Genomic DNA, 27,029 nt, shown 5'->3' on the forward strand with positions numbered 1-27,029 from the left:
TGATACTCTAAATATTTAATGGCAGACATGGCATGGCCATCAGTTAGAAGGGACATCCTAGAGGTGCCCACCAGCCTGGATCTTTTGGTTTCTGGATGCGGGGGTGGGGGTCCCTAGAGGAGAGGCCAGAGTGGCAGGAAATAGTTGAGAGGTTGGAAGTTTAGGCAAATATATCATATTTCAGCAACCTGGGTATTGGTCGGTGCTGCTGTCAATCCTGATGATACTCCCAATTTGTTTAATACGTAAATTTGTTAGGAGGCCCCTGGTGTTGATGCTCTGACTTCTGTTCAGTTTTTGGTCTTCTCTTTGTAGGGACATGGTATATATTTCTTCTCTCTCCATTTCTCGTCCTCGCCTGTTACTATGGCTGTCCTTCTGAGCTGGATCTAGTTGGAGCGGAGACCATTTTCCGACCCTCTGAATGAGTCTTAGTTTGGGGAGAGCCCTGGGGTTTGCACTGACCTGAACCTGAGATGATCCACATGGACACTTCTAGTCTCTCCCACCACACATCTGCTGGGCCCACCATGTGAGGAGAAGTCAGACACGATGATGTGAGCAGTGTCACTAACTAATGAAAGGCTGATAAGCCTGGCCATTCCCATGCCAAGTGTCGCCCCATTTTTATGTGATATTTCACAACATTGCTTCATCAGAGACTGTATATGGTGAACGAGGTATGGATGAGAGTCCATACCTGCTTAAGAACTGCTTTGTGGTGTGGTATGAAGCAGGACTGCTCTACTATCCTAGAAAACTAGGTTTTAGAAGTTCTCAAGAATCCCTAAGCTAGCAAATATGAAGAGTGCTGCAGCACACAAACGTGATTCAAGTACTATGGGAGCAAACCTTATAATTAAATGGAAGTGCTATGAAAAGGTCCCTCTCTCACTGTCCTCTGACTAAAGAGTGCACATAATGTCAAGGTGAAGTAGACAAAAAAAATCCAGAATGTGTGGATAGCATTAAGTTATATAATAAGATGCAGTGCCTGCCCCAGTAGGATCCCTTCAGTGTATACGTTTACTTTGAGGAAGGACACTGGGGCCAGAAATGTGGGTAAGTCTATCGGTTTTCAGCTCTTGGCAGACAGGAGCTTTTCTTCTCTTCTTGTCAACATTTTCTTCCTTACCTGTTCTTTGCACACTCCTCCTGCCATCATTCCCCTGACCTGTTCCCTGGTATCCTTCTGCTCTCCCCTCCCAAAACCCTAAGTGTCAAACTTGTCCCTGTTTCTTCTATTTAAAGACATCTTTCAACCATCCTTACTCCTAAGCTGCCCTTTCTGTCTCAAAGGCCTATAATATAGTGCCTGGAACATAGCAGATGCTCAGTAAATATTTGTTGAACAAATAACTGAATCCTTTTTCACTTCCTTGCTAATAAACTTCCCCAGAGCACATACTTACAGCCTCCACCTTTTACCATCCTTTCTGTCCTGCTTTTGTAGCCTGTCCCACACCTGTCTCCCTAAAAATACTCTCCAAAGTCAGAGACTGCTGAGAACCCACCACAAGGCTCCCCATCCCCCTTTCTGTGTCTCCAGGGCATGGAAGCGCCCTCTCTCTGGGCCGCATGGCAGTGCATTCTCCCCAGGCTCCTATGTTAAGTCATGTTTAGGAATCAGAAGTTCTTTTTTTTCCCTTTTGCCTCCCAAATGGAGCACATGCTTTTCCAAGGTTCTCACCAGGCTTCATTCCCTTTGCAATTTTTCTACACCAGTGACTTCAACAATGGCAACTATAAAGGAATTCCCAAATTCACACTGTCCGTCTCGACAATATTTCTGAACTCCAGTGCCGAACGTAGTTCAGGTATCTATGGAAGCTCTCCATGTAGATTGTTAGTGAAATTAAAATTTTATTCTTCATTTCCAAAACAGCTCAAACAAATTTATTTTCTTGATATTACTGTTTCTGCTTATTATTAATATTGGCATCATCTTGGAGTCCTTCCTTTCCAGCCACCTGAATCTAACCGACCTTTCCCTCATTCGGGCCCCGGGTACCTCACTCCTGGTCTTTCACCGGCACGTCTCCCCAGTTCTGTCCTCGCTCAGCCACTGGACAGCCTCTCCTACTTCCCTGACCCACCCCACATGCTGATGTGGCCGAGCACTTCCTAAATCCCTTTTCTGACCCTGGCACCATCTGCACAGCAACAATCATGGACTCTTCACTGGTCATTTAATCAAGAAACATGGAACTAATATTTTTGAGCATTTATCACATGACAGGCTTGTGAGGTCCGACTCACTACCTCTGTTTTATCAGAGAGGGAGCTCAGGCTCAGAGAGGTAAGATATCCTATACATGGTCACATAAAGAGTTGGTGGAAACCCTGGGATTTTAACACCACTTTTTGGCTTTATGCAGTGCAGGACCTAAGCTTAAATCATTTAGCCAGGTGTCTGGGAATTGTGCCTCGTGCCCTGTGCCCTCCGCCCCCTGCATGATCCTCAGTGCACAGCCAGACGACATCCAAAGCTCTCTTCAGCTTTCACTGAGACCCTGACTCCCTATAGCCTTTCCCTGATTTCCTTCTCTGATCTTCGATCACACCATCTTTGTGCGGGTCACCAAACTTACACGTTCCAAAACTCAATACAAAGAACTTCTTTTTCCTTCTGTGTGCTTCCAAAACAATTTCTCCATCTTGCAAATCCTCACTGATCTTAAAATCTGTTGTGGTTTTGGTGTATGTTCCCCTGGTCCTTCAAATTGATTAGTTCTTACGCATTCCCTTAGCACCCTCTCACACCCCCTTCCCTAAATTGTATTACTTTTATAATTAATTACGTGTTCGATTCCTATCTACAGCTAGGATATAAGTTCCCTGAGGGCAGGAGATGGTCTGTCTTGTTCATAAGTGCTTATGCACGTCTACCTCAGTGCCTCACACATAGTAGATATGCAATAAAATTCATTAAATAAGCAGCCTAATGCCTTGCTCTTTCTCTCTGAGATACTAGGTGACTTGCAGGAAAATGGCCACATCTGTTTGATCTCCGTAGCACCTGCAGCATTTAGCTCGTCCGGATCGTGCTCAGAGTTAGAAACTCAGTACGTTTTTGTGGCGTGAACTAAACAGGCCTGAATAGTCTTCCCCCATCTTGGTGTAAAATTGAGGGTGTCAGAGCTAACACTCATTTACTAGAATAACTTCTCCAGCAGCCTCCACTAAGGTTTTAGGGCATTGTGGGGAACCCCTGAAGGCCCTCCAACCTCTTTGCTCTCAGGTGCACTGAAGAGCTCCTGAAGGTGAGAAGCGCTCAGCACAGACGTTATTGTCAGCGCCATTCTGTCAAGAACCCTTCTTTCGGCATCTGGCTGAATGTGACATTCTCTTTTTTTCTTGCCTCCAAACCATGGCTTCTTTACCTCCACCATATTCTCACCACTCCCTTGCTTCTAAAATGTCAAGGCTCTTGTTTGGCAGTCTTTTCTACTCGTAGCCCCCTCCTCTGTTCACAGGCGATCCTGGGGTTTCTCCCCCCCCTCACCCTTCAAGGCAGCACCTTCTTCCCCTAAGAGTGACACCCCGGCCTGCAGCCCACTGGGCTCCCCAGAGAATGTGTCCTGCCACACTGAGCAATGCTGCAGGCTCCCTGGGTCTTCCCTCTCCACCTCCCTGGCCCTCTGCCACTCTCCTGTCAGGGCGACTGTCTCCTGCTATCAAAAATATTGGTAGAGAGTTACTTAGGTGAAGGTTGAGAGATGGGCATAGTAAAAAATACTATTAGTTGCCCTGAGTGAGTGTAATAAAGAGAGTTTGATGAGATTTGACAGCTTTCTACAGTTAATGAGCCATTTGGCATCTCCTCACGCGAGCCAGAGCTGGCCAGGGCCCAGCCCCACTAGGGCACGCTGGGATTCATCTTCTCTTCATACCTGGTGCCACATTCACTGTTTCTCCGTTTGGGAAAACAGTGCGAGGTCAGCTGCTTTCTGGATGATACAGTTGACTCCTCTTAGAGTGAAGATTCTGTCCCCCTCTTCCCGCTGCCCCAGTATCCTAGTTAGAATTTTTTCATGCTGTACAAAGTCTTCATTGCCCCAAGAAGGGTGGAAAGTGCCAGACCAAAGAACACATCTGGGTTTGAGCAGCCTGCTTTTTTTTTTTTTTTAAGATTATTTATTCATTTATTTATTTGCCAGAGATCGCAAGTAGACAGAGAGGCAGGCAGAGAGATAGAAGGAAGCAGGCTCCCTGCTGAGCAGAGAGCCTGATGTGGGGCTCGATCCCAGGACCCTGAGATCATGACCCGAGCCGAAGACAGAGGCTTTAACCCACTGAGCCACCCAGGTGCCCCAGCAGCCTGCTTTTTTAATGTATCTTGGGGCGACAGTAGAAAGTAGGTTAACAATTCACTGGACAGAAGATGCTTTAATTGGAAACCTTCTACTTCATGTACAAAGACAAGACACAATCCCAGTGTGGATTTCTAACCTCTAAGCACATGTGTTCCATCAGGTGCTCTCTTACCCACACTCAACACTACTGGCCAGTTTGGGGTTTTTAGGGCCCAGGGATCTTGACCACAATATGGACCATAATGGCCCTCGGTAGATCTGGGCCCTGGGGGCTTTTAGATTTAGGGACTGCCCCTCTTGGCTTCTCCTGGATGTGTTCCACATAACGTTGGGTTCAGGGAGTATGACCTGTGTGGCTGTCTCTGGAGACCACGATCTAGAATGTAATACAAACCCTGTGACCAACTGTAAACAAGGATCATTTAAGTAGCTTCACTAAGTATCACACTACCAGTAGTATTATCTTCTCACAAGTTGGTGTGAATCTCTGAGGAGCCCTAGAATTAAATAGGGTGATGGTAGCACTTAACCTCTCATGAACTCCTATTATGTGACAGGCACTGGGGGAAAGAGCTGGTGTAGCCTGCTCCCGATGGCAGTCCTGCATTGTTGGTGGTCGATCATATTCCCATTTTGCAGATGAGGAAACTGAGGCTCAGAAAAATTAACTTGTCTAAGTCACACAGCTAGTAAGTGGTAGGACTAGGATTTAAACTAAAGCCAGTCCAATTCTAAACTGGAAGTACCAAACCCTGGAGAAGCTGTGTATTTCTGGGGTTCAAGAAGATTCTCAGACCTTAGAGATTCTGATATCAGATGTTAGCATAAACTGCATGCTTTCTCCCCATCTCTCCTACTTTAATTATAAAATGGACACATTCAAAAACCATGTTCATATTTTTTAAAGATTTTATTTACTTGAGAGAGAGAGAGCATGAGCGAGAGAGAGATAGAATGCACAGCTTGGGAGAGGGGCAGAGAGAGAGGGAGAGAGAGAAGCAGACTCCCCGCTGAACAGGGAACCCAACAAGGGGCTCAATCCCAGGACCCTGGAATCATGACTAGAGCTGAAGGTAGACGCTCAGCCACCCAGGCGCCCTCATATTTATATTTTAAAACAAACATTGCTGTAGCCGCCATGCTCTGCTCCCACCTCCATTGCTCCCTGGGACTGCTGCTGGTTCCTGAGGAAACTGGAAGTGCTTTGTCTCATCTAATCTTTTTTTCTTGAAGACCCTAAATACTTTAATGATGGCAAACATCATAACCCATGACTGAAGATATCTGTCCAACCCAAATTCTGTTTCGCTTACAGAGAACGGCAAATCTGTTCACTGGAAACTGGGAGCCGATAAGGAAGTCTGGGTCTGGGTGATGGGCGAACACCATCTTGATAAACCCTACGATGTGCTCTGTAATGAGATTATTGCTGAGCGGGCCCAGCTGAAGGCTGAGCGGGAAACCGAAGAGCTCAGGTATGCCATCTGCAAGCCAGTGAGAGGCTGGCCGGATTGTAAAATGATGCAAAGATGCCTCTTTTTTCAGAGTATCTGGTGGGAGAGTGGGGTGGATCTGAGAGTTACAAAAGTCACTGTAGATCTCTCCGGCAAGTTTCTTTACACTTTTGGGGTTCCCTTCCTTCCCGCAATGCGATCAGATCAGCTGTTTCACTTCCTTACTTGTCACCTGATTTGGTCTGGATGAGGTTTCCTGTGTGATCCCTGGCTTCCCTAGAGTCGTGCCAAAGTGCCGAAGCTGACACAGCAGAGCATCAGGAATGTAAGTGAGAAATGCAATGACTGTTTAAGCTTTAGGCCTTCCAGCAAGATTGCTCACAGGGGGACGCTGAGTGAGCAGGCCTTCCAGGTACTTCCACCGCCCTAGATGGTGGGAATTCAAAGATGAACAAGAAGCTTCTAGGAGGAGGAGGAGAAACAGGCAGGTACACAACTAACTTCTGCTGATATAGACTGTGATACACGCTACAGCTAAGTCACAAACAGAGGATTAACTGAGCCCAATATTCCGATCCAAAAAAGAAGTAAAATCTGAATTCAACCTTGAAAGATAAGTAGAGTTTTCCAGCTGCAGAATATCAGGAAGGAAATTGCCGGCAGAGGCATGATCAAGACCCCTAGTTTCGAATACGTCTCGTTCTTTGGGTGATGATGACTTCTGAATGTTTGAGGTATGCGTGGGCAAGTAACAGCAGAGAGGGGGCCATGCTCTAAAGTGCCTTGAAAGCCAGATTTGGGACTTTGGACCTTGATCTATGGACGCTAGAGGTTTGAATAAGGAAGTGACATGATCGCCTGCCAAAATAGGAAGGTAATTTGGCTGGTCGCAGTGAGGCAGGTGATGGATCCCCTCTGTTGGGGGCCCAGGGTGACTTCTGTGAAGGCTGTCACCCCGGGAGAAGGGACAGCCCTCTCTGAGCTGATGAGATAGAAGCAGACCTGGGTTCAGGTGCCGAGGGCCGCTGACGCTCCTGTGACCTCCTCCGGTAACTCAAACCATAAACGGGCGTACAGAGGTAAAGGAAGTGTGTGCAGCGCATCCTAGGAAGGCAGCATGCCCCAGCAGTTTAGCTTCTGGACGGGAGTAGGGCAGACGCGGATTCAAATCCTAGCTGCGCCACAGTGTGGCCTTGGATAAGTAATATAACTATTTTGAGCCTCTTGCAAGTAAGCAAGGATAACAAGCCCTTCTTATGGGGTTGTGATGAGGAATAAGTTAATGTCTTTTCTTTTTTTAAGATGTTATTAATTTGAGAGCGAGAACAAGAGAGTGTGCCCAAGCAGAGGGATAAGCGGACTCTGCATTGAGCACAGAGCCCGGCGCTGGGCTCAGTCTCACAAGAGGAGTCGAAACCAAGAGACAGATGCTTAGCCAACTGAGCCACCCAGGTGCCCCTAAGCTAATGTCTTTAAATACTCACACAGGGCTTAGCATATTGTAAGAACTCGGTAAATGGTATCTGTTACTGTTTTTCACATGATTTGAATGTAGGCATCTGCTTTGGAAAAGCTATCCATGTTGGAGAATGTTTTTGATAATTCCACATTTGTTTCTCTTCAGAAAAACCCAGTCCAAAGGATTCGCCAATAACTTGAAAATGAAATCACAATATTATGATCTGCAAGCACCAGATACCCAGGAGACTCAGAATATCTGCAAGAAAGCAGCAACAGAAGAGGAAAAACTGGGGAAGGGCTCTAGACCAGCACCACTCCTTGAAGAAGAGAAAATTCCAGTGAGTCTTTCATATGTATAAGTATGCAGAATTTAATAGCTAAGGAAATTAAAGAATTGGGAACAATGAGATGAATGTAGTCAAACATCAGGATCACAAACTTTTCTGGGAAAAATCCATCCGAACTTGAAGGCACTGATGTTCATTTCATTTTGGGGAATTTGGGTCACCTGCTGCTTCACAAGGAAGGGTAAAACACTCCTTTTTCATGGGACCAAAGGTGTGAAGAAAGAACTAGGAACAGAGTTGTGCATTTTAAGATATTTTCAGGGTTTATTTCCCCCTGTTATATGTCTTCCATAACAGAGGTTGATAACTGTTTTTGTGAGGGGCCTGAGGGTAAATACTTGAGGCTTCGTGGACCACACACTGTCACAACTGTACTCAAATGAACAGGCTCCGGTGCAGTAAACCTTACTTACCAAGACAGAGCCTGCTTTGGCACCGAGGCTGCCGCTGACCCCAGTCCTAGGACGCTGGCGTATCTGTGAAGTAGATTACGTTCTGTGGAGTCTCCCCTGTTTTGTTGAGGACTACACCTCCATGCCTCTCTGGCTTCATAGATTCTGCCTGTGCCTGCAGGGACCATGATTTCCTCAACATGATAGAATTTTATAATCAGAATTGGTATGCACTCTCTCATGTTTCAGTTGGTTTAAGGAGCTCAGACATCATTTGCTGCTTAGATTATAGTTTGGAAGGACAATAAAACTGTATTATGAAGTACCTTCTTCTGCCAGGAATTTAATTAAACTGAGAATTAACAGAGGATTTGCAATTGTTTGACTTTGGCTCAGGTCCCCAGCTTTGTGACATTAGTTGCGTGTGTTCTTGACCTATTTGAGGCAGCTGCACGGGGCTATGGTTATCTATCCTGCTTGCTTCATGGGGTTGTGACGGGGCAAAGCACACTGCTGAATGTCTCTTATCATTCTTACAATGACTTTATGACCTAGGGACTGTTTCTGTATTTGTCCATTTTACAGGTAAGGAATCTGAGGTTCGATAGGGGTATTTGATCTGCCCAAGGACTTAGAGTTGACAAAAGACTGACTCAGGATTCAAACAGAAACAGGGATCTGTAGGACCCCTGGGTCATTCCTTAACTATTGCATTTGATTGTCTTATTAATATGAGGAATGCAAAGAAGCTTTATAAAGAGCTGCAAATATAAGGCTCAAAATATCTACAGGTACAAAATTCTAAAATTTAGTTAATATACCAGGGTCAGACCTGGGTCCTTTCTCCACATGTGCAGTAAAGCATTCAGTCCCTCCCAGGGCTGTTTTGTATTCCACATTTAATACCAAACTCCCTCCAAATAGCAGACTCCTTTTCTAGCACCCCTAAAATGAAGAATAACAACAGCAAGAAGAAAAAAACACTTCCTCAAAGCATTATGTATGCATGCTTATCTTTGTGCCTGAATTACAATAGTTTCATAGAAAAAAGTTTTTTTCCAAAAGCAGGACAGAGATTAAAATAGAAGTTAAATACCATGGTTATTGTTGTTCTACTATATCATAAATATTATAGGAATTATATTTTATATACACACACATATAACACACACACACACACACACCCAGTGAGAGGAGAAGATCTCAAGATTGGCCGATTTACTCATTCATTCAAGAAGTACCCATTATGTGCTAGGCATTGAGATTATAGGGAGGCGTAAGGACAGAATCACTGCTGAACCTTAGAATAAGTTGAAGGAAAGAACTGCTGAATGAACTTTACAGTTTAGAAAGCAGAGAGAGACTTCATATAACCCGTCATTTCAAAAGATAATGAGTGATCTCAAGAAAAGAATATGTTTCTGTGCACCCCTATTACACTAGAATTTGAGCAATGGCAGGAAGTGCAGGGTGGCTTTGCAGAGGACATGGAGCCGGAGATGATGACAGAGAATGACTGGGGCCGGTGGTTCCAACAAAGGGACAGCATGGACAAAGGCTGTGTAGCTAGAAGAACAGGGGGCTTTGGAGAGCCCAAAGTAGCCTGTGTGGCTGCAATGCAGAAGGGACAGAGGAGAGCATAGGATTGAGTGAGAGGGTGGGCAAGGCCAGACAGGACAGGCTCTTGGGGACAACTTTGTGTTTTGGCCTCTTTTTTCAAGAACAACTGGTTATTGCCAAAGATTTTTGAACAAAGGTTTGACCTGGTCAGATTTATTTTTTGAAATTTTTAAATTTGAGCTGATTATTCATAGATCAGAGTGGGGAAGGGGCAAGCTTCCTAGCACAACCCAGGTTTCTAAGCTGAGATGCCTGGGATGATGTGGATGCTGTGAGCACGGACAGGAGCCTCTAGGGGAGAAGCTGGTTTAAAGGAGCAGAGTCTAGTTTAGAGATACCAAGGATTCTGCATACCACTTTAGGTGGTAGATATAAGTTTATTTTACATATGATAATAAATTATATACAAGCTGACTTAGAGTTTGCAAAACTTTTTCTCATATAGTTATTCATTTCATAATATTCCTGTGAAATGGAAAATGCAAGTATTTATTTTATACAGATGCAAACTAATGCTCAAAGAGATAAGTGGTTTGCCCAAAAATCAGTTAGAAAGCTCTCCTTTTTGTTTATCTACTTTCATTCTCATCATAGCCCTGGGGTATTTAAAATAGAATTCATCATATTCCCCCTATCTGTACCTTCAGACGAGAACTCTGGTGAGAAACCAAGACTAGAGCTTTGGAAGTCATCCGATTATGTTTCCAAATTGCAATTCAGGCTTGCACAGTAAAGAGGTCCACATTTCATCCGTAATCTATCTTAAGTATAATATAAGTATAATAAGTATAATATAAGTATAATATATATAACATATATATTATATAATATAAGTATAAAAGTATAATATCTAGAAGGAAGTCTTTTCTTTAAACGTTCATTGTCTGCACATGGCCTAAAATTTATTATAAAGAGAAAAATTGTTAAGCAGTTTTTATTGAAGTTAGTGATCATGAAGCTTATCTGAATACCCATGGGCAGGTTTAAGAGCAGTCAGTCTTCCAGAATCATGAACGATATTCACGGGAAACCCACTATAGATTTACTAAAGTAGAATGGCCTTGCTAGATTTGTAATAAGTTTCACATGATAGATCATCATCAGAGAACTCCAGACCCGAAAGCACCCCTTACTGGTCTTACCTCAGTTCTCTGAAGGGCTGTGGGTAGTAGGGGAAAGTTAAATTCAACCCAAACGTTGATGTGCATTCAGCCCTGTAGAAGCTCTTGTGCAGAGTCATTTAGTTATGGGAAGTCATTCTTCCGGTGAACAGTGACCCCTTGTACTTGCACTGAAGCATCAGCGTAGACTGTATTTCTGCATTTGTGTCAGCCAGCGGTTCTCAGTTCTGCTCTGATTATCTTATGAAAGGGTCAAGGCAAATGTAGTCAGGAACCCCACTGGGTCTGTGTAGGACTCTGGGTAAATTCAACACTGACTCTTTCACTGTCCTCCCTGTTTACCGGTAGTATTTTGAATAAGATGAAATCAGCCTGAATGAATGCCGCAGCCAGCTTCACTGGAAGAGATCAGAGATCAGTACACCCTAAGAACGTAGCCAGGAGCCTAGGAGATTCTTTGGTGAAGCAGGGTGATTGGCCTTAGTGCTAATAATTGGGGTGATCGTGGTGGAGGTGAGGAATTTGACATTTAAAATGTCTGTAGCCCTGTGGTCTATCAAAAGACCGATTTACCATTTCACTTCATCCTCACAACACACAGGTGTGAAACAGGCTCTTGCTCTCTGAGTAGACTACTCAAGGGCAGTGGTTTTTGCAAAGCCTGATCAGAGGCAGAGCTGGGGCCATAAACCTGGTCCTCTAATTCAGGGCCAGCACTTGGCCATCTCACTGAGCCCCAGGGAAGGTATTCACATCAGTATCTGAATGATCCTACTGTTGGAATGAGAGTTTGGGGATTTTTTCCCTAAAGCAGGAATGCTTTAAAATTAAACAGAAGAACTTTTCCTGTAAGAAAACAGGGGGAGAGAGGAAGAAGAAGGACTGGGGAAGCAGTGGAGAAACAGACACGGTTAAATCAAACTGCTTGGAAACCTGGCGACAGTCTGATTCACAGCAGTGGTGCTTCCCAGAGCTCACGGCTCTGTCGTGCTGTTTCTCTCCCAGATCTCCCCCAGATCTTCAGAGCGGTGTGTCCGCCTAGCTAGGCAAATCTCTGAACCTTTTGGAGCCTCTTGTTTTTCAACTATAAAAACGGGGAATTAAAAAATACCCACCTTGTTTATCTCATGGTGTTTGTTTTTTTTTTAATTACATGAGATAATACATTTGGGAATGCTTGAAAAGCCAAAGTCTAGTACAAATCCAAGGGGTTGTTTGAGCTAGAAATGCTTGAAGCCTTGCCTCCTCTATATGAGCCTGTCCTGCGCACAGGCTGCAGGTGTGAAGATCTTGCACGGCTTGGCAGGATGGACTGAATCAGTGCTTCTCTGAGCAGGTGTTCCTCAGGGTCCCGATACGTGTAGTGAGAGGTGGTATGGAGCCACAACGGAGCCACCAGACAAGGTCTTCACCCATCAGGAGTTAGAAGATGAGAGGCACTTAGTACTAAGGCAGGAGTTCCAGCTGGAGAGTGGCCAGGACTCACCCGGATTTGTGGAAGAAAGGAACGGGGGAAGGCCCGAGGCCAGAGGGAACCGCAGAATGTCTGTGAGAAAAAGGAAAGCGTCATGTGTGGGGGTGCAGGGCAGAGAGCAGCCTGACTGGAGAACGTACTTTGGTTGGGACCTGGAGGGGGCACATTTGAGGAGCTGAGAAGCCACATGACCCAAAGAGCTGGCCTTGTCTCTTGTATGTTTTCTATTGTCGCCACAGCAAGTTATTGTAAACCAAATGGACCAAATAATGACAGCTCCTTTGGTCAGAATTCTGACAAGGGTTGGCTGGGTCCTCTGTTTGAGGTCTCAGGAGGCAGAAATCAAGGTTCAGGCTGAGGAGGGTTCTTACCTGCAAGCTTTGGAAAGAATCCTGTTCACAATTATTCAGATTGTTGGCTGTCAGTCAGTTGTTGAAATGGGATGTTTGCTGGGATGGTTGCTCATACGTTTTGCCAGCTCTAAACATTCATGACGCTAAAACAGCATCCATAGGCGTGACCTGAAGTCGAATATTTTTCACATCACTATAGCTGTAAAGGAGAGTTTCTGTAGAGTTTCAATGGATAGGCCTCACTATGAGGTCTGCACTTTCATCTTCAAGCAGAATTTAGGCAAAGATGTGAGGTTCAAGGCCAGTAGTACAAGACTGAGGTGACCCCAGTCTCATTTCTGGACAAAGTACACATTGTCTTTCTCAGTTAATCGGCTTCCTGTTCCTAATCTTGTTCCAAGCCTTTTTCCACAGCCTTTCACCCCAGACTCCAAACTGTATCTTTTGGCCCACCTGGGAAAGAGCTAATCTTCTCACATATAAAAAATGTAGAGAGTTGTACCCTTCCCTCCACAGAACTATTGCAGGATTTTCTGTCTTTAGTGCCTGCAGGTTTTGGTCACTTTGGCCTCTTTGAAGAATGAAGAGGTAGACCAAACAGTGGTGGGCAACAAAGCAGTTTATTGAGCAAGAGTATAAAGCTCCCAGAAAGGGAGGGGGCCCAAGAGTGATGCCCTTGGAGTTTCTAAGTTTAGGGATTTGGGGGGGCTGTTTTGCAGAACGATCTTCAGCAATCAGGGTGTGCAGAGTCCTGCCAATCAGGGCTCTGGTCACGTATCTGTCTACGTATTTAGGTTAATGTCCATGTGTGGGTGGTCTATTTTGCTGACATCTGGGGGCTTGTGTCTTAACTGCCCTTTGCCCATGATGGTGACAAATGTTTTGTGGTTAATTCTTTTACTTTAGGATATTTTACAAAAGTCAATTTTGCAAAGACCAAAGCAGAACGCTAGTATGGTCCTGTCTAAGCTGCAAAACGGGATATCAGTGGTGTTTTGTGTTAGCTGTCCTGACTCCATATCTTCTTGTTGGGGACCCCAGCCCTGACTACCAAACTGTCTAACACCTAACAGAACCAGAACACTAAATAGCACAATCTATAGGTTTGCCTTTGGATTATTTTATACTGATATAATAATGATTTATTTTGTATCTTCATTAGCAGATGAATTCATCCAAGGAGATCTGTTGTAGAATAATGAAAGATTTGCCCCGAGTCCAAGGTTGAAGAATTTCTATTTCACCCTTAGAGCCATAAGAAGCAAATCGAGGAGTTTTGAGAAGAGTTGTTGGATCCCCACTTCAGGGTTTAGAAAACTTGGGATCCAGTCTCAGAACAATTTTCTTCACAAAGATAATCTGTATGAAAAAAATTTTTAAAGAATATACTTACGGTGATTTAAAATTTTCATTTTAACAAATAGATAGCCAAAGGTAAGACTCCCCCGATTAAGTACCAGATACTGTAAAACCGTACCATTGACACAGGGCAGGACCTCTTGTCTGGGAATGGAGGCTTCAGTCCTCCCAGGCAGCTCTGTGACTCCAGGCAGTATCCTATAAGGAATCAATTCCTTCTATAATATAGGGATTAAATTAGCAACTCTGTTTCTTTACAAAGGAAGCTGAGAAATTTTATAAACATGAGGGTGCTTGCCCAGCATCATCTGATAGAAACCATAAGAATTATTCCCTGAAGTTCTTCAGTTATAAGATGCTGTTTTTATCATGAGCCCAACCTTGGTCCTTTTCACTGTTCAGATGAAGAGCTGGTGGGGGGGTGGCGTATGCTCCATGGTTTGTGCAGTCGGAGTAGGAGGCTGAAGCGATGCCTGGATTAGAGCTGAGAGTATGACTCTTATCCTGAAAAGCTATTGCCCTTTGCAAAATACCTACTGTCCTTGTTTTTGGCAGTGATGATAGTACATGGAGAACAGAAATGATGCTCAGCTTAACATTCAGTGGGAATGTTGTGGTTCTCAGTGGATCACGGTTGAACACTTAGTTATCCTGGGTGCTCTTACTGAACCAGAGGTGATAGTAAATACCAGGATTTAGCTGTCACCCAGCCAGGTTCTAAGACCTGTGGGTCGGAAAGCAGATGCCATTCCCAGGCAAAGGCATGTGCAAGGAGGAGTTAATAGGAGCCAGAGAAAATGACAGATGATGCCCTGTGTGAAGCATCCCCTCCTGGGGAGTTTGGGTGTTTGGGTATCTCCCACAGCTAAGTGGAGATCTGAGGGACCTGGGTGTAGACAGTCCTCTGCATGCTGTCAGAGTTTTCCCCACTCTTGTGCCAGAGAATTGGGGGGAGAACAGAACGGTCCTCAGTGTGCTTGGGAGACAAGCAGAGCATGCTAATTCAGAGCTAAGCCCCTTTGTGTTTCTCTGTTTATATGTAATCTGTAGGCTGGGAACTCATTAATCAGTAGACTGATTGTCCTTGCCCCAAAGGGGACCTTGAATAAAACTAGATCCGTCCACTTGTAGATTTTATCTCCAGAGAATTACTTGTTATTTTTGTACAAATGGCCTTCAGAGTGAACCATACTGCAAAACAGAAGACTAAAAAAATTAGAACACAAACATCCAGGATTCAAAGCATTCTTAAAAAAACAAAACAAACAAACAAACAAACAAAAACCTTGAGGCTTGAGGCTCATAGATTAAAACGCCTTCAACTAGAGTCCTACTCTTCATATCCTTAAAGAACGAGAGTTAGAGATGACACGTCTCTACCCCTACTTTGTGCACATGCACGGGTTTGCATGCACTGTCCCAAGGCTCTGGTATGTTTTTAAATCTGTCATTTTACTATAACAGAATGATTTAAAAAAAAAAAAAAGCTACTAAACTGTAAATTTTTATTGTAACCTTGACCTTGACACCATGGTGGTATTCAGTTATATTTTTAAGTGCTATTCTAACTCATAGCTTTGTGTTCCCATCAGTAGACAGCAGTGAAGGAGCACCCTGTGAAACTATTTTCAGACGTGATGAAGAACTTCCACTTGGGTTTTCCTTCTTCCATACATCCCTTCCGAACCAAAAGTTAAGCTTGCGCTCTGCTCAGAAACCACCAGTTGTCTAAATCTGCATTTTGGTTGTTTGCCTCTATAAAGGAGAGATTCCAAAGCAAGATACTAAGATGAGGACCACTTCTTTGAAAGAATAGAAAAGAATTGGGTTTTTTGGACCCTTATTTTTCTCCAGGTGCTACTTGTAGAGCAACCAAAGTTTTGGGTTATATGTGGCTTGTACTTTTTGTAAATAGTGTAAATTAGTGTATTAGTAAAGTAGTCTTAGATCATGGTGCCTTGGAGAGGAGTGCTAAAGCTTTGTGAGTAGGCAGGGTGAAGTCTGCACCCCACCTGGAGTAGATGCCCTTGTACCTGGGGGTGGCGGAACCACGCTGGCGGTGCCTGACTCTTATCTGCACACAGTTATATCATCAAGCCCTGAAGGGAGTTGGGTTCACATTTATAATAAGGAACCCCAATGTCAACAGAATGGGAAAATGTATTCCTGAAATGCAGGCTAGAATTTTGAGGACTGAATTGAGTGTGTTAAATAACAAAAATTAAATTGAGTAAGTTTTAAAGATCTAACTGGCTTATTAATCGGTTCATGAATTGGGTAGCATCTGTCTAGCGAGTAGAGGGGAGCTCCAAAGGGCTACAGAGAAGGAAAAGTAGAGAGAGAGTGGAGAAAAGGAAATTATTAGCAAAGAATCCATTGTTTTAGGCAAGGTCACCCTCCTAAGGGAACGGAAGGGGTCTATCAGTAAAATTCCTAGCGCTGACCAGGAAATTCCCGTGTTGACTGCTGGAAGGTCAGTTTCTGGGGGGCTGAACTGCAGTTAGGTTAGGTATTAAGTCTTGGTTTACTGATTTGGAGCTTCAACCTAAGTGCCACCATTTGGGGCCTGTAGATTTCTTTTCAACAGATGTGAAATAAAAAGAGGGATAATCCCCAAACAGTAACTGTTTGCCTTGATATATATTCCCTTCTAGTACCTGCAGGAAGCTTTTCAGTATTGCTTTTGTGAGAGATAAAGTGTTGGGTGAACTAGGCAAAAACAGACAAGGGATTTGTTCTCATTTTATTGATTAAAAAGTAGAGCCATAATCAGAAAGTTAGACAATTACCCAGGTAGTTTCCATGTAACTGTAATAGAATTTCATGGTAGTCTGTAGAATAACATTTTATATAAAGTAGAACTACAAAATCCTAGGGCTTTAGAAACCATTTAAGCTGCTGTGTTTTTAAAAGCAGTTTGTTGTATAAAATGCTTACTATAAAGTAAATGACAAAAGAGAAAAACATTTCTAGTCTTGAAAATTGTACATTATGAAGTCGGTAACATAACTTTATTTTGCATGATATTTACAGTAATTCGCTTATCTAACTCACTAAAAGTAGTGTGCCAGGAAGAAATTATGGAATACTGAGTCTGGAAACATGAGGTCCTTTATACTGAAATGTTTTTTATAGTATTATGTATGACATAAATATTGTTTTCTATCATTTATAGTTCAGTTCCTATATTCCACTGTGTCAAGACTTCCCATAGCCATCGTACTTTTAAGACTCTGTCTATTCTCTTAACTATCCTTTATTACTTTATCCTTACACTTTATATTTAATAATTACTTTATTTCCCTTGCTTGTCTTCTTTTCATTTTTCATGGAACATATATCATGTGTGTCCTTGGTGGGACGGTGAGAGTGGCCTTTGGAACTCTCTCATATCTGAAGTGCTTTGCCCTAACAGCCCTTACCAGTTCTGCATTATTGTGTTTTCTGAACATATCCCTGCCCAGTTCTGCTGTTTGCACATTGCTTTGAGAGTTGTCGGAGGAGGGTGCAATGGAAATGGACAGATGTTTATCCACTATGACAGTCTGATGCTCTAATATGTGCAAAATAAACTCAGTGTGTTATTTAAAGATGCGCCATAAAACTACACACCGTATTAGAGTTTGCTATACTTTTAAGTAAAGCCATTCAGTAGTCCCCCTGCATAGATTTTATTAGGTACAATGTTAGCAAAGTAGGAGAAAGATTCCCTAGGGTCTCTGTTGTCCTAATTCATGTTTCAGAAAAATCATCCCATAGGGACCATGTACCATATTTTCACGAGTAAAATTGGTTGTCCCATTTTTCATCTTGTTAGTCTAGTTGGCCTTTGGAAGGTGTCTCCACCCTACATTATTCTCCTTTGTAACTTTATCAAGGCAGCTTCATTATTCTGCCTCTCTTATTATTTTAGAAAGAAAAAAGCTAAATCCCAGTATGCTCAAATGCTTCCTATTATAGTCATCATTGGGAAGTTTTATTTAAAATTGTTGGTAATAGGATGATCTGATTATTCCAGTAACCTGGTTAGCAAACTAGGTGAGTTACAGGCCATCAATTTTCAGAGAATTTTGGTTGTCTCTTTTGATTAATATTAAAACTAGATGGAATATTTTTTAATGATTAAGAAAGTACTTCAGAATTTATGGTGAGTTCATTCATGCACCAAATACTTACTGAGGCCTTTACTAAGTGCCAGTCACTGTTCTGTTTGCTGGGCCCCCAGATAACAGTGAATTAAGCAGATATGGTCTTTTGCCTTCATGGAGGTTATTATTCTAACCTGTGGTCCATGAGGAATACCGTGGATTCAAGAGGTGTAAGAACAAGATAGCTAAAGACTTAAATGAGTAGCTTGTTTTCAGAAGTAAACTCTAGGTTTTAGCCTGTTAACTCGTCATTTTCATCTTCACCATTAAAGTTGAATGCTAAAAATTTTCTGTTTATTGGAGCTTTCTGGTTTATGTGGAGTTAATAAATTGCATAACCCTACTTTTAAACAGAGTGCATGTTAGGTTAAAAACCAGAATGAACTATTTTTCAGATCACATTTTAAAAGTGAATATAATTAGAATAATCCTCATAAGACACATAATCTCTGGGGGAAATATAATTTGTAACCATGTACTATTGATGTTGCTATAGCATCTTTTGATAATATAGCAATTGATAATCCAATTGCTATAATTCAAATTATATAGATTTGAATTCCCATGCTTTTAAGTTTAATGGTAGTCAAGATATACATATACATACACATTCATGCCACCCTTTGGTCAGTACAGATGGGCTCCACTCCCAGATCTACTCGGGCCTACACTGACTAGAGAGGACCATTCTGACTCGGTCTAGCTTCTGATGTCACTAGCTTTCAAGTTTTCACTTTATTTTGTGGAGTTTTGCATAAATATTCAGTGGCAGTGTTGTTGTTTTTTTAAAATAAAGGAAATATGAGATTGCTTTAACTCTGCCCATAGTTTCAGCAGCTACAGACACATCTTTAATGCAGCAAATGGGAGGGGGCTGCAGAGGCTTCCTTGCATGCATGAGAACAAACATATGTTCTCTCTGGAACACCCCATGGAAGGAGCAAGCTGTAGTCATCGAGAGGACATGGGTTTCTGTCTCTGCTTTCCTACCTATTAACAGGTCAGTTTACCTCTTTGGTAAAGGGGACAGTACCTGCTTTGACACCCTTTTGGGGTTGATAATGAAGGTCAAATGATGTATTGAACTTGAAAGTGCTTTGAAAGAAAAATTATGCAGGTAGGTGGTAGCTTTCATCTCTTTCTTGTGTTACAAATAGGAATAACTAAAGAGTATATTCCCTGGAACACAGCATCATATGGAAGCTTCAGAGGGGTGGTTCCCTCTCTAAGAAGCCCCTTTACCTTCACTCTGAGAATGCTCAGAGCAGCAGCGGTATTCCTCAGATTGTGTCCATCTGGTGTTAGCATCATTAATCATCACCTTTGAGCCAGTAATCTGGTTTTGTTTTTTAATAAAGGAAATCTCTTTTGGACCATACTATTTTTAGTCTATTACATTGACCTTGTATTCCATGGATTTGTAGAACATGTAAGTGTATCTGAATGAATATGCTGTACACAAGTCTTGAATAGTTCTTCATATTATTTTAGCACTTTGGAATAGTGGCAAATCTTGGTTCACATTGAAAATTACAATTTTTATACATGTGGTTCTTAGTATATGTGAATAATTTTGGAGTTTACAGTATATTTTAGGCATATAGAAGTACTTCAGTAGAAGTATCATGGGATTGTTAACTGGGTGGTTGTTAAAGTAATGAAAATTATTTATGCTCAGACTCTTCTACTCAAGAACCAACTTTGAGCTTTGGTACGCTGAAGACACAACCTAAACCTCCCAACAAAGAAAGGCCGGCAACTCTGACTGGCCCCAGCAGGTGGTGCTGCTGGTCACACTGGTCCCTTCAATCCCCAGCATCACAAAACGTTCCATTGTCTGGTTTGTGTGTCTGTGCTTAGTTTTGAATTATCTTAAGAACATGAATAACCTCATCATTTCTGATAAGCACAAAAGCAGTGAGAGTGTCGAAATGCTGGTGTCAGGGAGGAAGAATTTCCTCTGCCTGTCAAGGTCCTTCTGGCCAGACTAAGAATCAGATTGACATGAGATAGATTAACAGGAGAAAATCAAATTTGGTTTCATTTGTATGGGAACGCTACACAGACCTGGAAATTCCAAAGACAGTCAAGCAAAATGAGGTATATATATCATCCTGAACTAAGGAGAAAGAGGCTAAGGGCCTGGAACTTAAAGGGAATGAATGTAATTCACAGGAAGATGAAGAGGAGTAAATGTCTGGGGAACAAATGTTTGCCTGGTCACTCAGAAAGAATGGGACACCGAGGACTTTGATCACACAGGCCTTGCCATATCTAGTTCATAGTATGATGTAGTTATCTATAGCATAGTTCTCTTCCTGGAGCAGGTCCTTTATCTAAATTCTTTTAGGCAGTTGAGGTGGGGAGGTAAAGAGATTTTCCTGAATGTGCTGTGTTTTTATTGCTTTTAGTTAAAAAACAATCTGCATGCCAAAGTGGTCCATCTCGGGGTAGTTTGCCTTTGGTGATAGATAGATGATGGGAAAAAATTAAGATAATAAAGCAAAAAGCAAGTGTTGAAAAAATAGTGTTGTATGTGTATATAAGATGAATCATTCAGTTGAACAAATAATTCTAAGGGATAAAGAATAACTCACACAGTATGCTTAAGGCATTATACCCGTAACAGTAATTGGCAAGTGATGGGGCGAAAAATATTTGACAAAGTAGAATATACGTTAAAAGAGACATGTCATATGGCTGTTAACCTGATGCTAATTCAGGAAACAATTGAGAGTTTGTTGGAGAGCTTAAAGGCTGAGCCCGGTGGAGGTGCCACTGACAAATCCTGGGTCCAAAGCTGTGCTGGCTGCATCTGTCCAGGTCCTGTGACAAACCAGTGGGGAGGCCAGGGGTGTAGACACCAAAACTGGAAAGTTATCTACTGCGCATGAGGAGGCAAGGGAGGGTGGTTACCTGCCTCCTAATTTTCAACATAGAGAAACTGATCCTTTATGCAAAATGATGCCCCACAGATCTTACCGCATTGAAGAAAGGGAGAGTGAGCCTGTTTTTAAAACTCACATTCCTTATGGTAGACATTTATTCAGAGACTGCAAGCCCAAACCCTTCAAAATTGCTGTGGACTTTTGAGCAGACATACACAAAACCTGCTGGTATAGTCCTAACCTATTCATAAATAAGAACTGGTTACTGTGCTATTTTGGATGCAAAGAAGCTATGTATTCTTTTATAATATTAAAATAAAAAACAAGACAGAATATTGTAAGTAGTAATTTTGAAACCTATAGGATTCATTTTTTGCCAAGTAATAGGCATAAAGAAACTTTTGACCTAGAGCTTATTTCCTGTCGTTACAGTGTCAACATAGTGGAAAAACTATAAACTCTGGCACAAGTCAGCTGTGTGATGCCAGCAAGATACACAACTCCTCTGCAACTCAGTTTCTTCCTCTGATAATTGGGCATTGTGTTGCCCATCCATTAGAGGTGTTGTGCGTAATAAAAATAAGACTGACTAAGTCACCGTGCCTGGTCGTAATGGTCCTTCCATGACTAGTAGCCACCAGTGGAATTAGCCCTAATAGCACTCCCCATGATTAGTAAAAAAAAAAAAAAAAAAAAAACAGCAGAAGGCTTGAAGAGTGCCACCAGCAACTGCCATGGCCAGTTTTATCAACTAACATAGATGAAACTTTTGTAACAAACAGACCAAAAACGCAATGGTCAAAACATAACAGAAGTTCATCTTTCTCTCCTAAAACATCCAGGATGGGTTCTGATTCAGGAGGGCCCAGGTCCGCCCAGTCAGTTAGGGACTCGGGCTTTTGATGGTCCTCCAGTTTTTAGCAGTAAGCCTAGGAAGGGGGAAGTGGCCTAGAGGCATGTGGGAAGGAGACTTTAAGGACTAGAATAGAAGCGGCAGATACCAGTTATCACCTGCATTATAGTGGAGATGGCTTATTCCCACGGGCACACCTAACTGCTAGGGCAGCTGGGAAATGCAGTGTAGCTACTGTTAAGAAGGGGGCAAAATTGAATATCCACACTGGTTTATTACACGGCGTAGTAATGACCCCAAAGTATCCCCTGTGCTCCACACTGAATTTTGGTACCAACATTTTTCTGAAAATTTTCTGACAGTTTCTGATCAATATCAAAATTCAGGAGTGAATCCTCAGGCACAAGACACATAAATCCTGGTAATATGGGCTGCAGGTGGCTCTATTAAGCTGTAAACGATGTGTGGCTTTTCACGCTGGGACTTGGTCCAGACTCTGCATTCAGGCCAGGGACCCGGTGACAGGGGCCTGTATAACTGACCTGGTCTAAAGAGGCATTCAGTGTGACATGCCAGCTCAGTCACGATGCCTGAGCAGTTGACATGTGGCAGGCAGGAGATACACCAGGGAATCCAGGCAATGGATCTGGGAACCCCACTGGCAGGAGCTGCCTCCTGGGAAATCTGTCCGGAATGGCATGAACCCAGACACGGGGCTGGGTAACAGGGCTGGGAGAGGAGGGACGGGAGTGCGATCAGGCAGGGCAAGTGGGCAGGGCTCCCGGGCAGGGAACTGATACTCCATTCCTGCTGCTGCTCCCACCTAGAGAGAGAGAAAGGCACGTGCAGTTAAATGGCAGAGACTAAGCATTTTTCTGGTCTAACCAAAAACAGGGGATGAGGTCAAGCAGGGATTAAGAGAAGAAGAGAATTTAAATTAAGGAATAATGGTGATGTCTAGAAGTTACCCAGGGGCCCTGGGGCCAGCTGGGAACAAAATACAGAAACTCACTTGTCATGAGTAAACCACCAACTCCAGGATCTCGAGCCATAATTCATTTCTAAGCCCTATTGAGTGGGCAGGCTAAAGCTTTGCACACCTAATGACTCAGGAACTCAGGTGCTGGTGGGAAGCTTTGGTGCATCCACCTGTGGGGGTGCAGCACATTAGGGGACATTGAAACAAGGGAAGCATGAACAGATTATCTGCTGAAATTGCATTGTAGTTCTAAATGGTATAAAAACGTGTTTCATTTAATTTTTAGTCACTCTCCAGTTCCTCAAGAAATATTCAACAAATGTTGGCAGATTCTATCAATCGTATGAAGGCATATGGATTTCACCAGGTAAAGACTTAACGTTCTGTCTTCAGGGGGCTAAATGCATAGCCATTGCCACTAATGTTTCACAAATTGGTATATTAGTCTCATGCAGAAATAAAAGCAGCAGATGTGAAATCTGTCTTTAAAAGCTTGTGAAGATAGCTCTTCATTTTTACCTATTTATGTGGAGTTGGGAAAGTCTTGAGTATCACGGAAAGAATAGATGCCAAGACATATCTGCTAAACTCCTCACGGAAGATCTAACACAGAGACAACATCTTGGGCTGCAGCAAACACTGAGGGAAGACTGCTCTCAGGGAGCGATAAATGAAGCATTTAACTTGGCAGAAATCTTGAATTCAAATTAGGTTCCTTATGTGTTCGTTGTTTCTGTGAGCTGGATCCTGTTCGATGAACCATCCATGCCCACTGTGCCAGGAGCTCCTTTGGGCACTCAGATCTCTCACACGCCCTTCCAGATGTGCTTCTTCCTCCAGGCAGAGCCTCTTTCCTCCGTTGTGCTAGACTGTATCCCGGCATACATTCCTCACAAAAAATGGAGCATAGATGGGCAGTTGGAAACCATAGTAGCTCTGACCTGCAGAAAGTTTGAAAAAGTAATGTAAGATGTGAAGCTGTAAAGAGAAGGTTCTGTGTGACCACAGGCCTGAGGCGGAGCCATGGTGGAGGCCCTCGTTCCAGTGGACAGTGCGATCTGCAGGGACATGTGTGAACTGGGATAGCCTTCCAGAAACTATGATGAATTTTTGCAGTGTAGTCCCGGTATGAATCTTGTTGGTATAATATGTACCTTTCTAAAACAGTAGCAATAGAGCATCTGAAGGAAAATTTCAGTAACACTGCCTGGATTACGTTGTTTCATTTTAAATGATAGAAAAACAAAGGATCTTTGTATTTATTTAACCAATGTCCATGGAGTTTCTCTGTGTGCTAGGCTCTGTTATAGGCATTGAAAGCACTGTAAGCAGAACAGATAAAATCCCTGCCCTCAGGAAGCTTATATTCTGGATGAGGGAGACAGACAACAAACACATCTATGAAGTCACAAGTTCTGTGGAGAAAAATAATGCAGGATAAGGGAGCTGAGGAATGCTGGGAGGGTGGGGACTGACTTTTTATAGAGATGGTCTGAGAAGGCACTACTGGAAGAGAGACCCGACGTAATGAGGGAGGGAGCCATGTGGAGACTGGGGGACCTTATGTCCCAGGCAGAGGCAACACCGAGTATGAAGGCACAAAAGCAAGAGCACACTTGACACAGTCAAGAACAGCAGGAAAGTGAATGAGAAGGGAGATTAGGGTTGAGAAACATGTAGACCTTTGTAAGGAATCTGATATCTTGGTGTTATATCAAGCCATGATGAAAGATGAGACCATCTAGAGGGTGAGTCTAGATGGAAAAGAGAGAGCTAAGCTTTCTTGGCTCCAAAATAAGGAGGATAGCCTAGAAGGTTCTCAAGCATTTTTAGATGTGAGACAGCCAGATTTTTAGTCTTCACACCCTCTCATGAGAATGCGCGAAGCCATGGGCCAATGCATTCCTTCTCTAACTTAAGAAATTATATGGGAACTCAAGAGAATGAGTGAGCAGATAGATCACTTACCCAGCTTCTCTGGAGAACAAAGATAGTAAAACAGAGCTTTTCGACTTAGGAGGCAATGAGGGTCTAATGAGGAAACTGGTGGTATTTCCATTAACAAGCTGGGATAAGAGGGTTTCTGTGGGAGATATTTTGACACTGAACTGCCCACCCTCATGTATATAAACCTCAGCCTGTGGGAGTTTGGACCAGTGTCCAGCCTCACCCCTGTTGCCCCTTCACCCCTCAGTCTCTACCTGACTTTCCCGTGCTTGGCTTACCATCCCCATCCTGGACCTACATGCTTCTTGCAAAAACTTCTAAAAATGGAATAATGGTTTGGTTTCCTAAGTAGAGGACATAAAGACCAACCTGTAAAGATTTGGCTAAAAGTAAATTTTCTGAAGGAATTCTTAGAGAATCAGGACAAGTACTTAAGTTTTCTAGCTGCTTTGGAATGAATAGAGTGGTCGGGGCTCATCTCACCCTTTACTCTGCGACACTCGTTAATTTGTCTCCTTCCCCTCTGTGCCCCAAACATAGTGATGCTACCCGTCAAAGAGAAAGGTGATTTTCTAGCTACAGCACTCCCCAACATTTGATTGTCTTCAACCACATACCACCTGCATTATTAGTGAATATTTCTCCTTAAGTAGACTTACTTTGTAAACTTTTTGCTTTTCCTAAGCACCCATATACGCTATTGTGGTTTAATGTTGTAGGTCTTTTCTAATCATTTTAAATCATTTTAAAATATGCATGTGGAAGATGAACAGAGTCCCACTTTCAAGGCTTTTTTTCTGTTTAAGTTTAGAAATTGCTAGCAGTACTTTTTAGGTATTTCAGGGTTATACATGGCTTCAGTAAGGTGATAACAAATTTTAACAGTCATTTAAAACACCAAAAGCTTGGTGGGGTTTTTGTGGGTTTTTTTGTTTGTTTGTTTTTTATAATAAGAGGAAACAAAAGGGGCTTAGCTCTAGGCAGGAAAAGAAAGTAAGAAAAAAAATGAAGATAATAAATACATGAAAGTTTAGTTACATCTGAGATGAAAGAGTGAGTGAATGATCACCTCCTATATTAATTGTGATCTATGACTTCCCACAGTGGTCAAAAATGGGTTTCACAACATCAAGGTTTGTATTTTAGTGGGGTGAGATAATTTAACATAATGTCTTTATCTTTCTATAGGAAAACACACACACACACAAAAATACCTGTCGATTCTGAGATGCAAAACGAAGCACGGTCAGTCTTTTCTGACCCTCTCAGCTTCCTTCGTTAGTATAGGTGACCGCGGCTTTTATCTGCTTCACCAAGTACTAAATTCAGTTTTCTAGTAAGCGCTCAGAAGGCAATACCCAAATAAAGTACTTTTTTAGGTCTAAGTGATTTGGTGTGAGTTTTTCTTTAGTTAAAAACTAATTCCCTTCAGTGTACTTAATGCCACAGAGCTGTTCACTTCAAAATGGCTAACATGGTTTTTATGTTATGTGTATTCTTCCACAATGTTTAAAAAGGTTAAAATGATAATTTTTGTGTTCTGTATATTTACAACTTGAAAAACAAATTCCCTTTTTAAGGAAGACTTGTGTTTCTTATTTTATATTTTCTCTAAGAGGATGCTTTGTAAAAATTTAAAAAACAAAACAAAAAAATATTCCTTTTCGGGTCACCTAAAATGTGTAAGTACCACATTTTTAAATAATTCTTTTAAAGATTTTATTTATTTGAGGGCACCTGGGTGGCTCAGTGGGTTAAGCTGCTGCCTTCGGCTCAGGTCATGATCTCAGGGTCCTGGGATCGAGTCCCGCATTGGGCTCTCTGCTCAGCGGGGAGCCTGCTTCCTCCTCTCTCTCTGCTTGCCTCTCTGCCTACTTGTGATCTCTCTCTGTCAAATAAATAAATAAATAATATTTAAAAAATAAATAAATAAAGATTTTATTTATTTGAGAAAGAGAGAGAGCAGGAGTATGAGCAGTGGGGAGGGGCAAAGCAGAGGGAGATGCAGACTCCCCGATGAGTGTAGAGCCTGATGTGGGGGCTCGATCCCAGGACCTGGGATCATGACATGATGACCCTTAACCAACTGAACCACCCAGGTGCCCCCAGTACCACATTTTTAGACACTGGTTTGAGGGCACATGGAGGTACGGCTGAGATTGCTCTAGAAATGTGCTTTTATTTTTATGGAGCCTATTGGATACTGCAGTGTTTAGACTGGTGCCATGAAGCCGTGTTTACACACTATTTGAGGGATTTCACTTTAAAACAGTTAAGTGATGTTTGAGGAAAATGGGTATTTATTGAGTTTTACTAT

The 27,029-nt window shown here is 42.6% G+C and overlaps 1 protein-coding gene across 7 annotated transcripts in view; it reads left to right on the forward strand.

Moving 5' to 3' along the window:
- SH2D4A (SH2 domain containing 4A) overlaps positions 1-27,029 on the forward strand; it is a 59,397-nt gene that overhangs the window by 11,772 nt on the left and 20,596 nt on the right. For 4 of the 7 annotated variants that reach the window (XM_032328770.1, XM_032328767.1, XM_032328769.1 and 1 more), the window contains exons 3-6: positions 5,632-5,791; positions 7,395-7,569; positions 21,366-21,494; positions 23,052-23,132. In XM_032328770.1, coding sequence (XP_032184661.1) covers positions 5,632-5,791; positions 7,395-7,569; positions 21,366-21,494; positions 23,052-23,132 — 545 coding nt within the window. Of the gene's footprint in view, positions 1-5,631; positions 5,792-5,973; positions 6,096-7,394; positions 7,570-21,365; positions 21,495-23,051; positions 23,133-27,029 lie in introns of those variants that run through there. The other 3 variants (XM_032328773.1, XM_032328771.1, XM_032328772.1) reach the window with 3 other exon arrangements.

The sequence above is a fragment of the Mustela erminea genome, chromosome 21, assembly GCF_009829155.1.
Source record: "Mustela erminea isolate mMusErm1 chromosome 21, mMusErm1.Pri, whole genome shotgun sequence".
Taxonomy (NCBI): domain Eukaryota; kingdom Metazoa; phylum Chordata; class Mammalia; order Carnivora; family Mustelidae; genus Mustela; species Mustela erminea.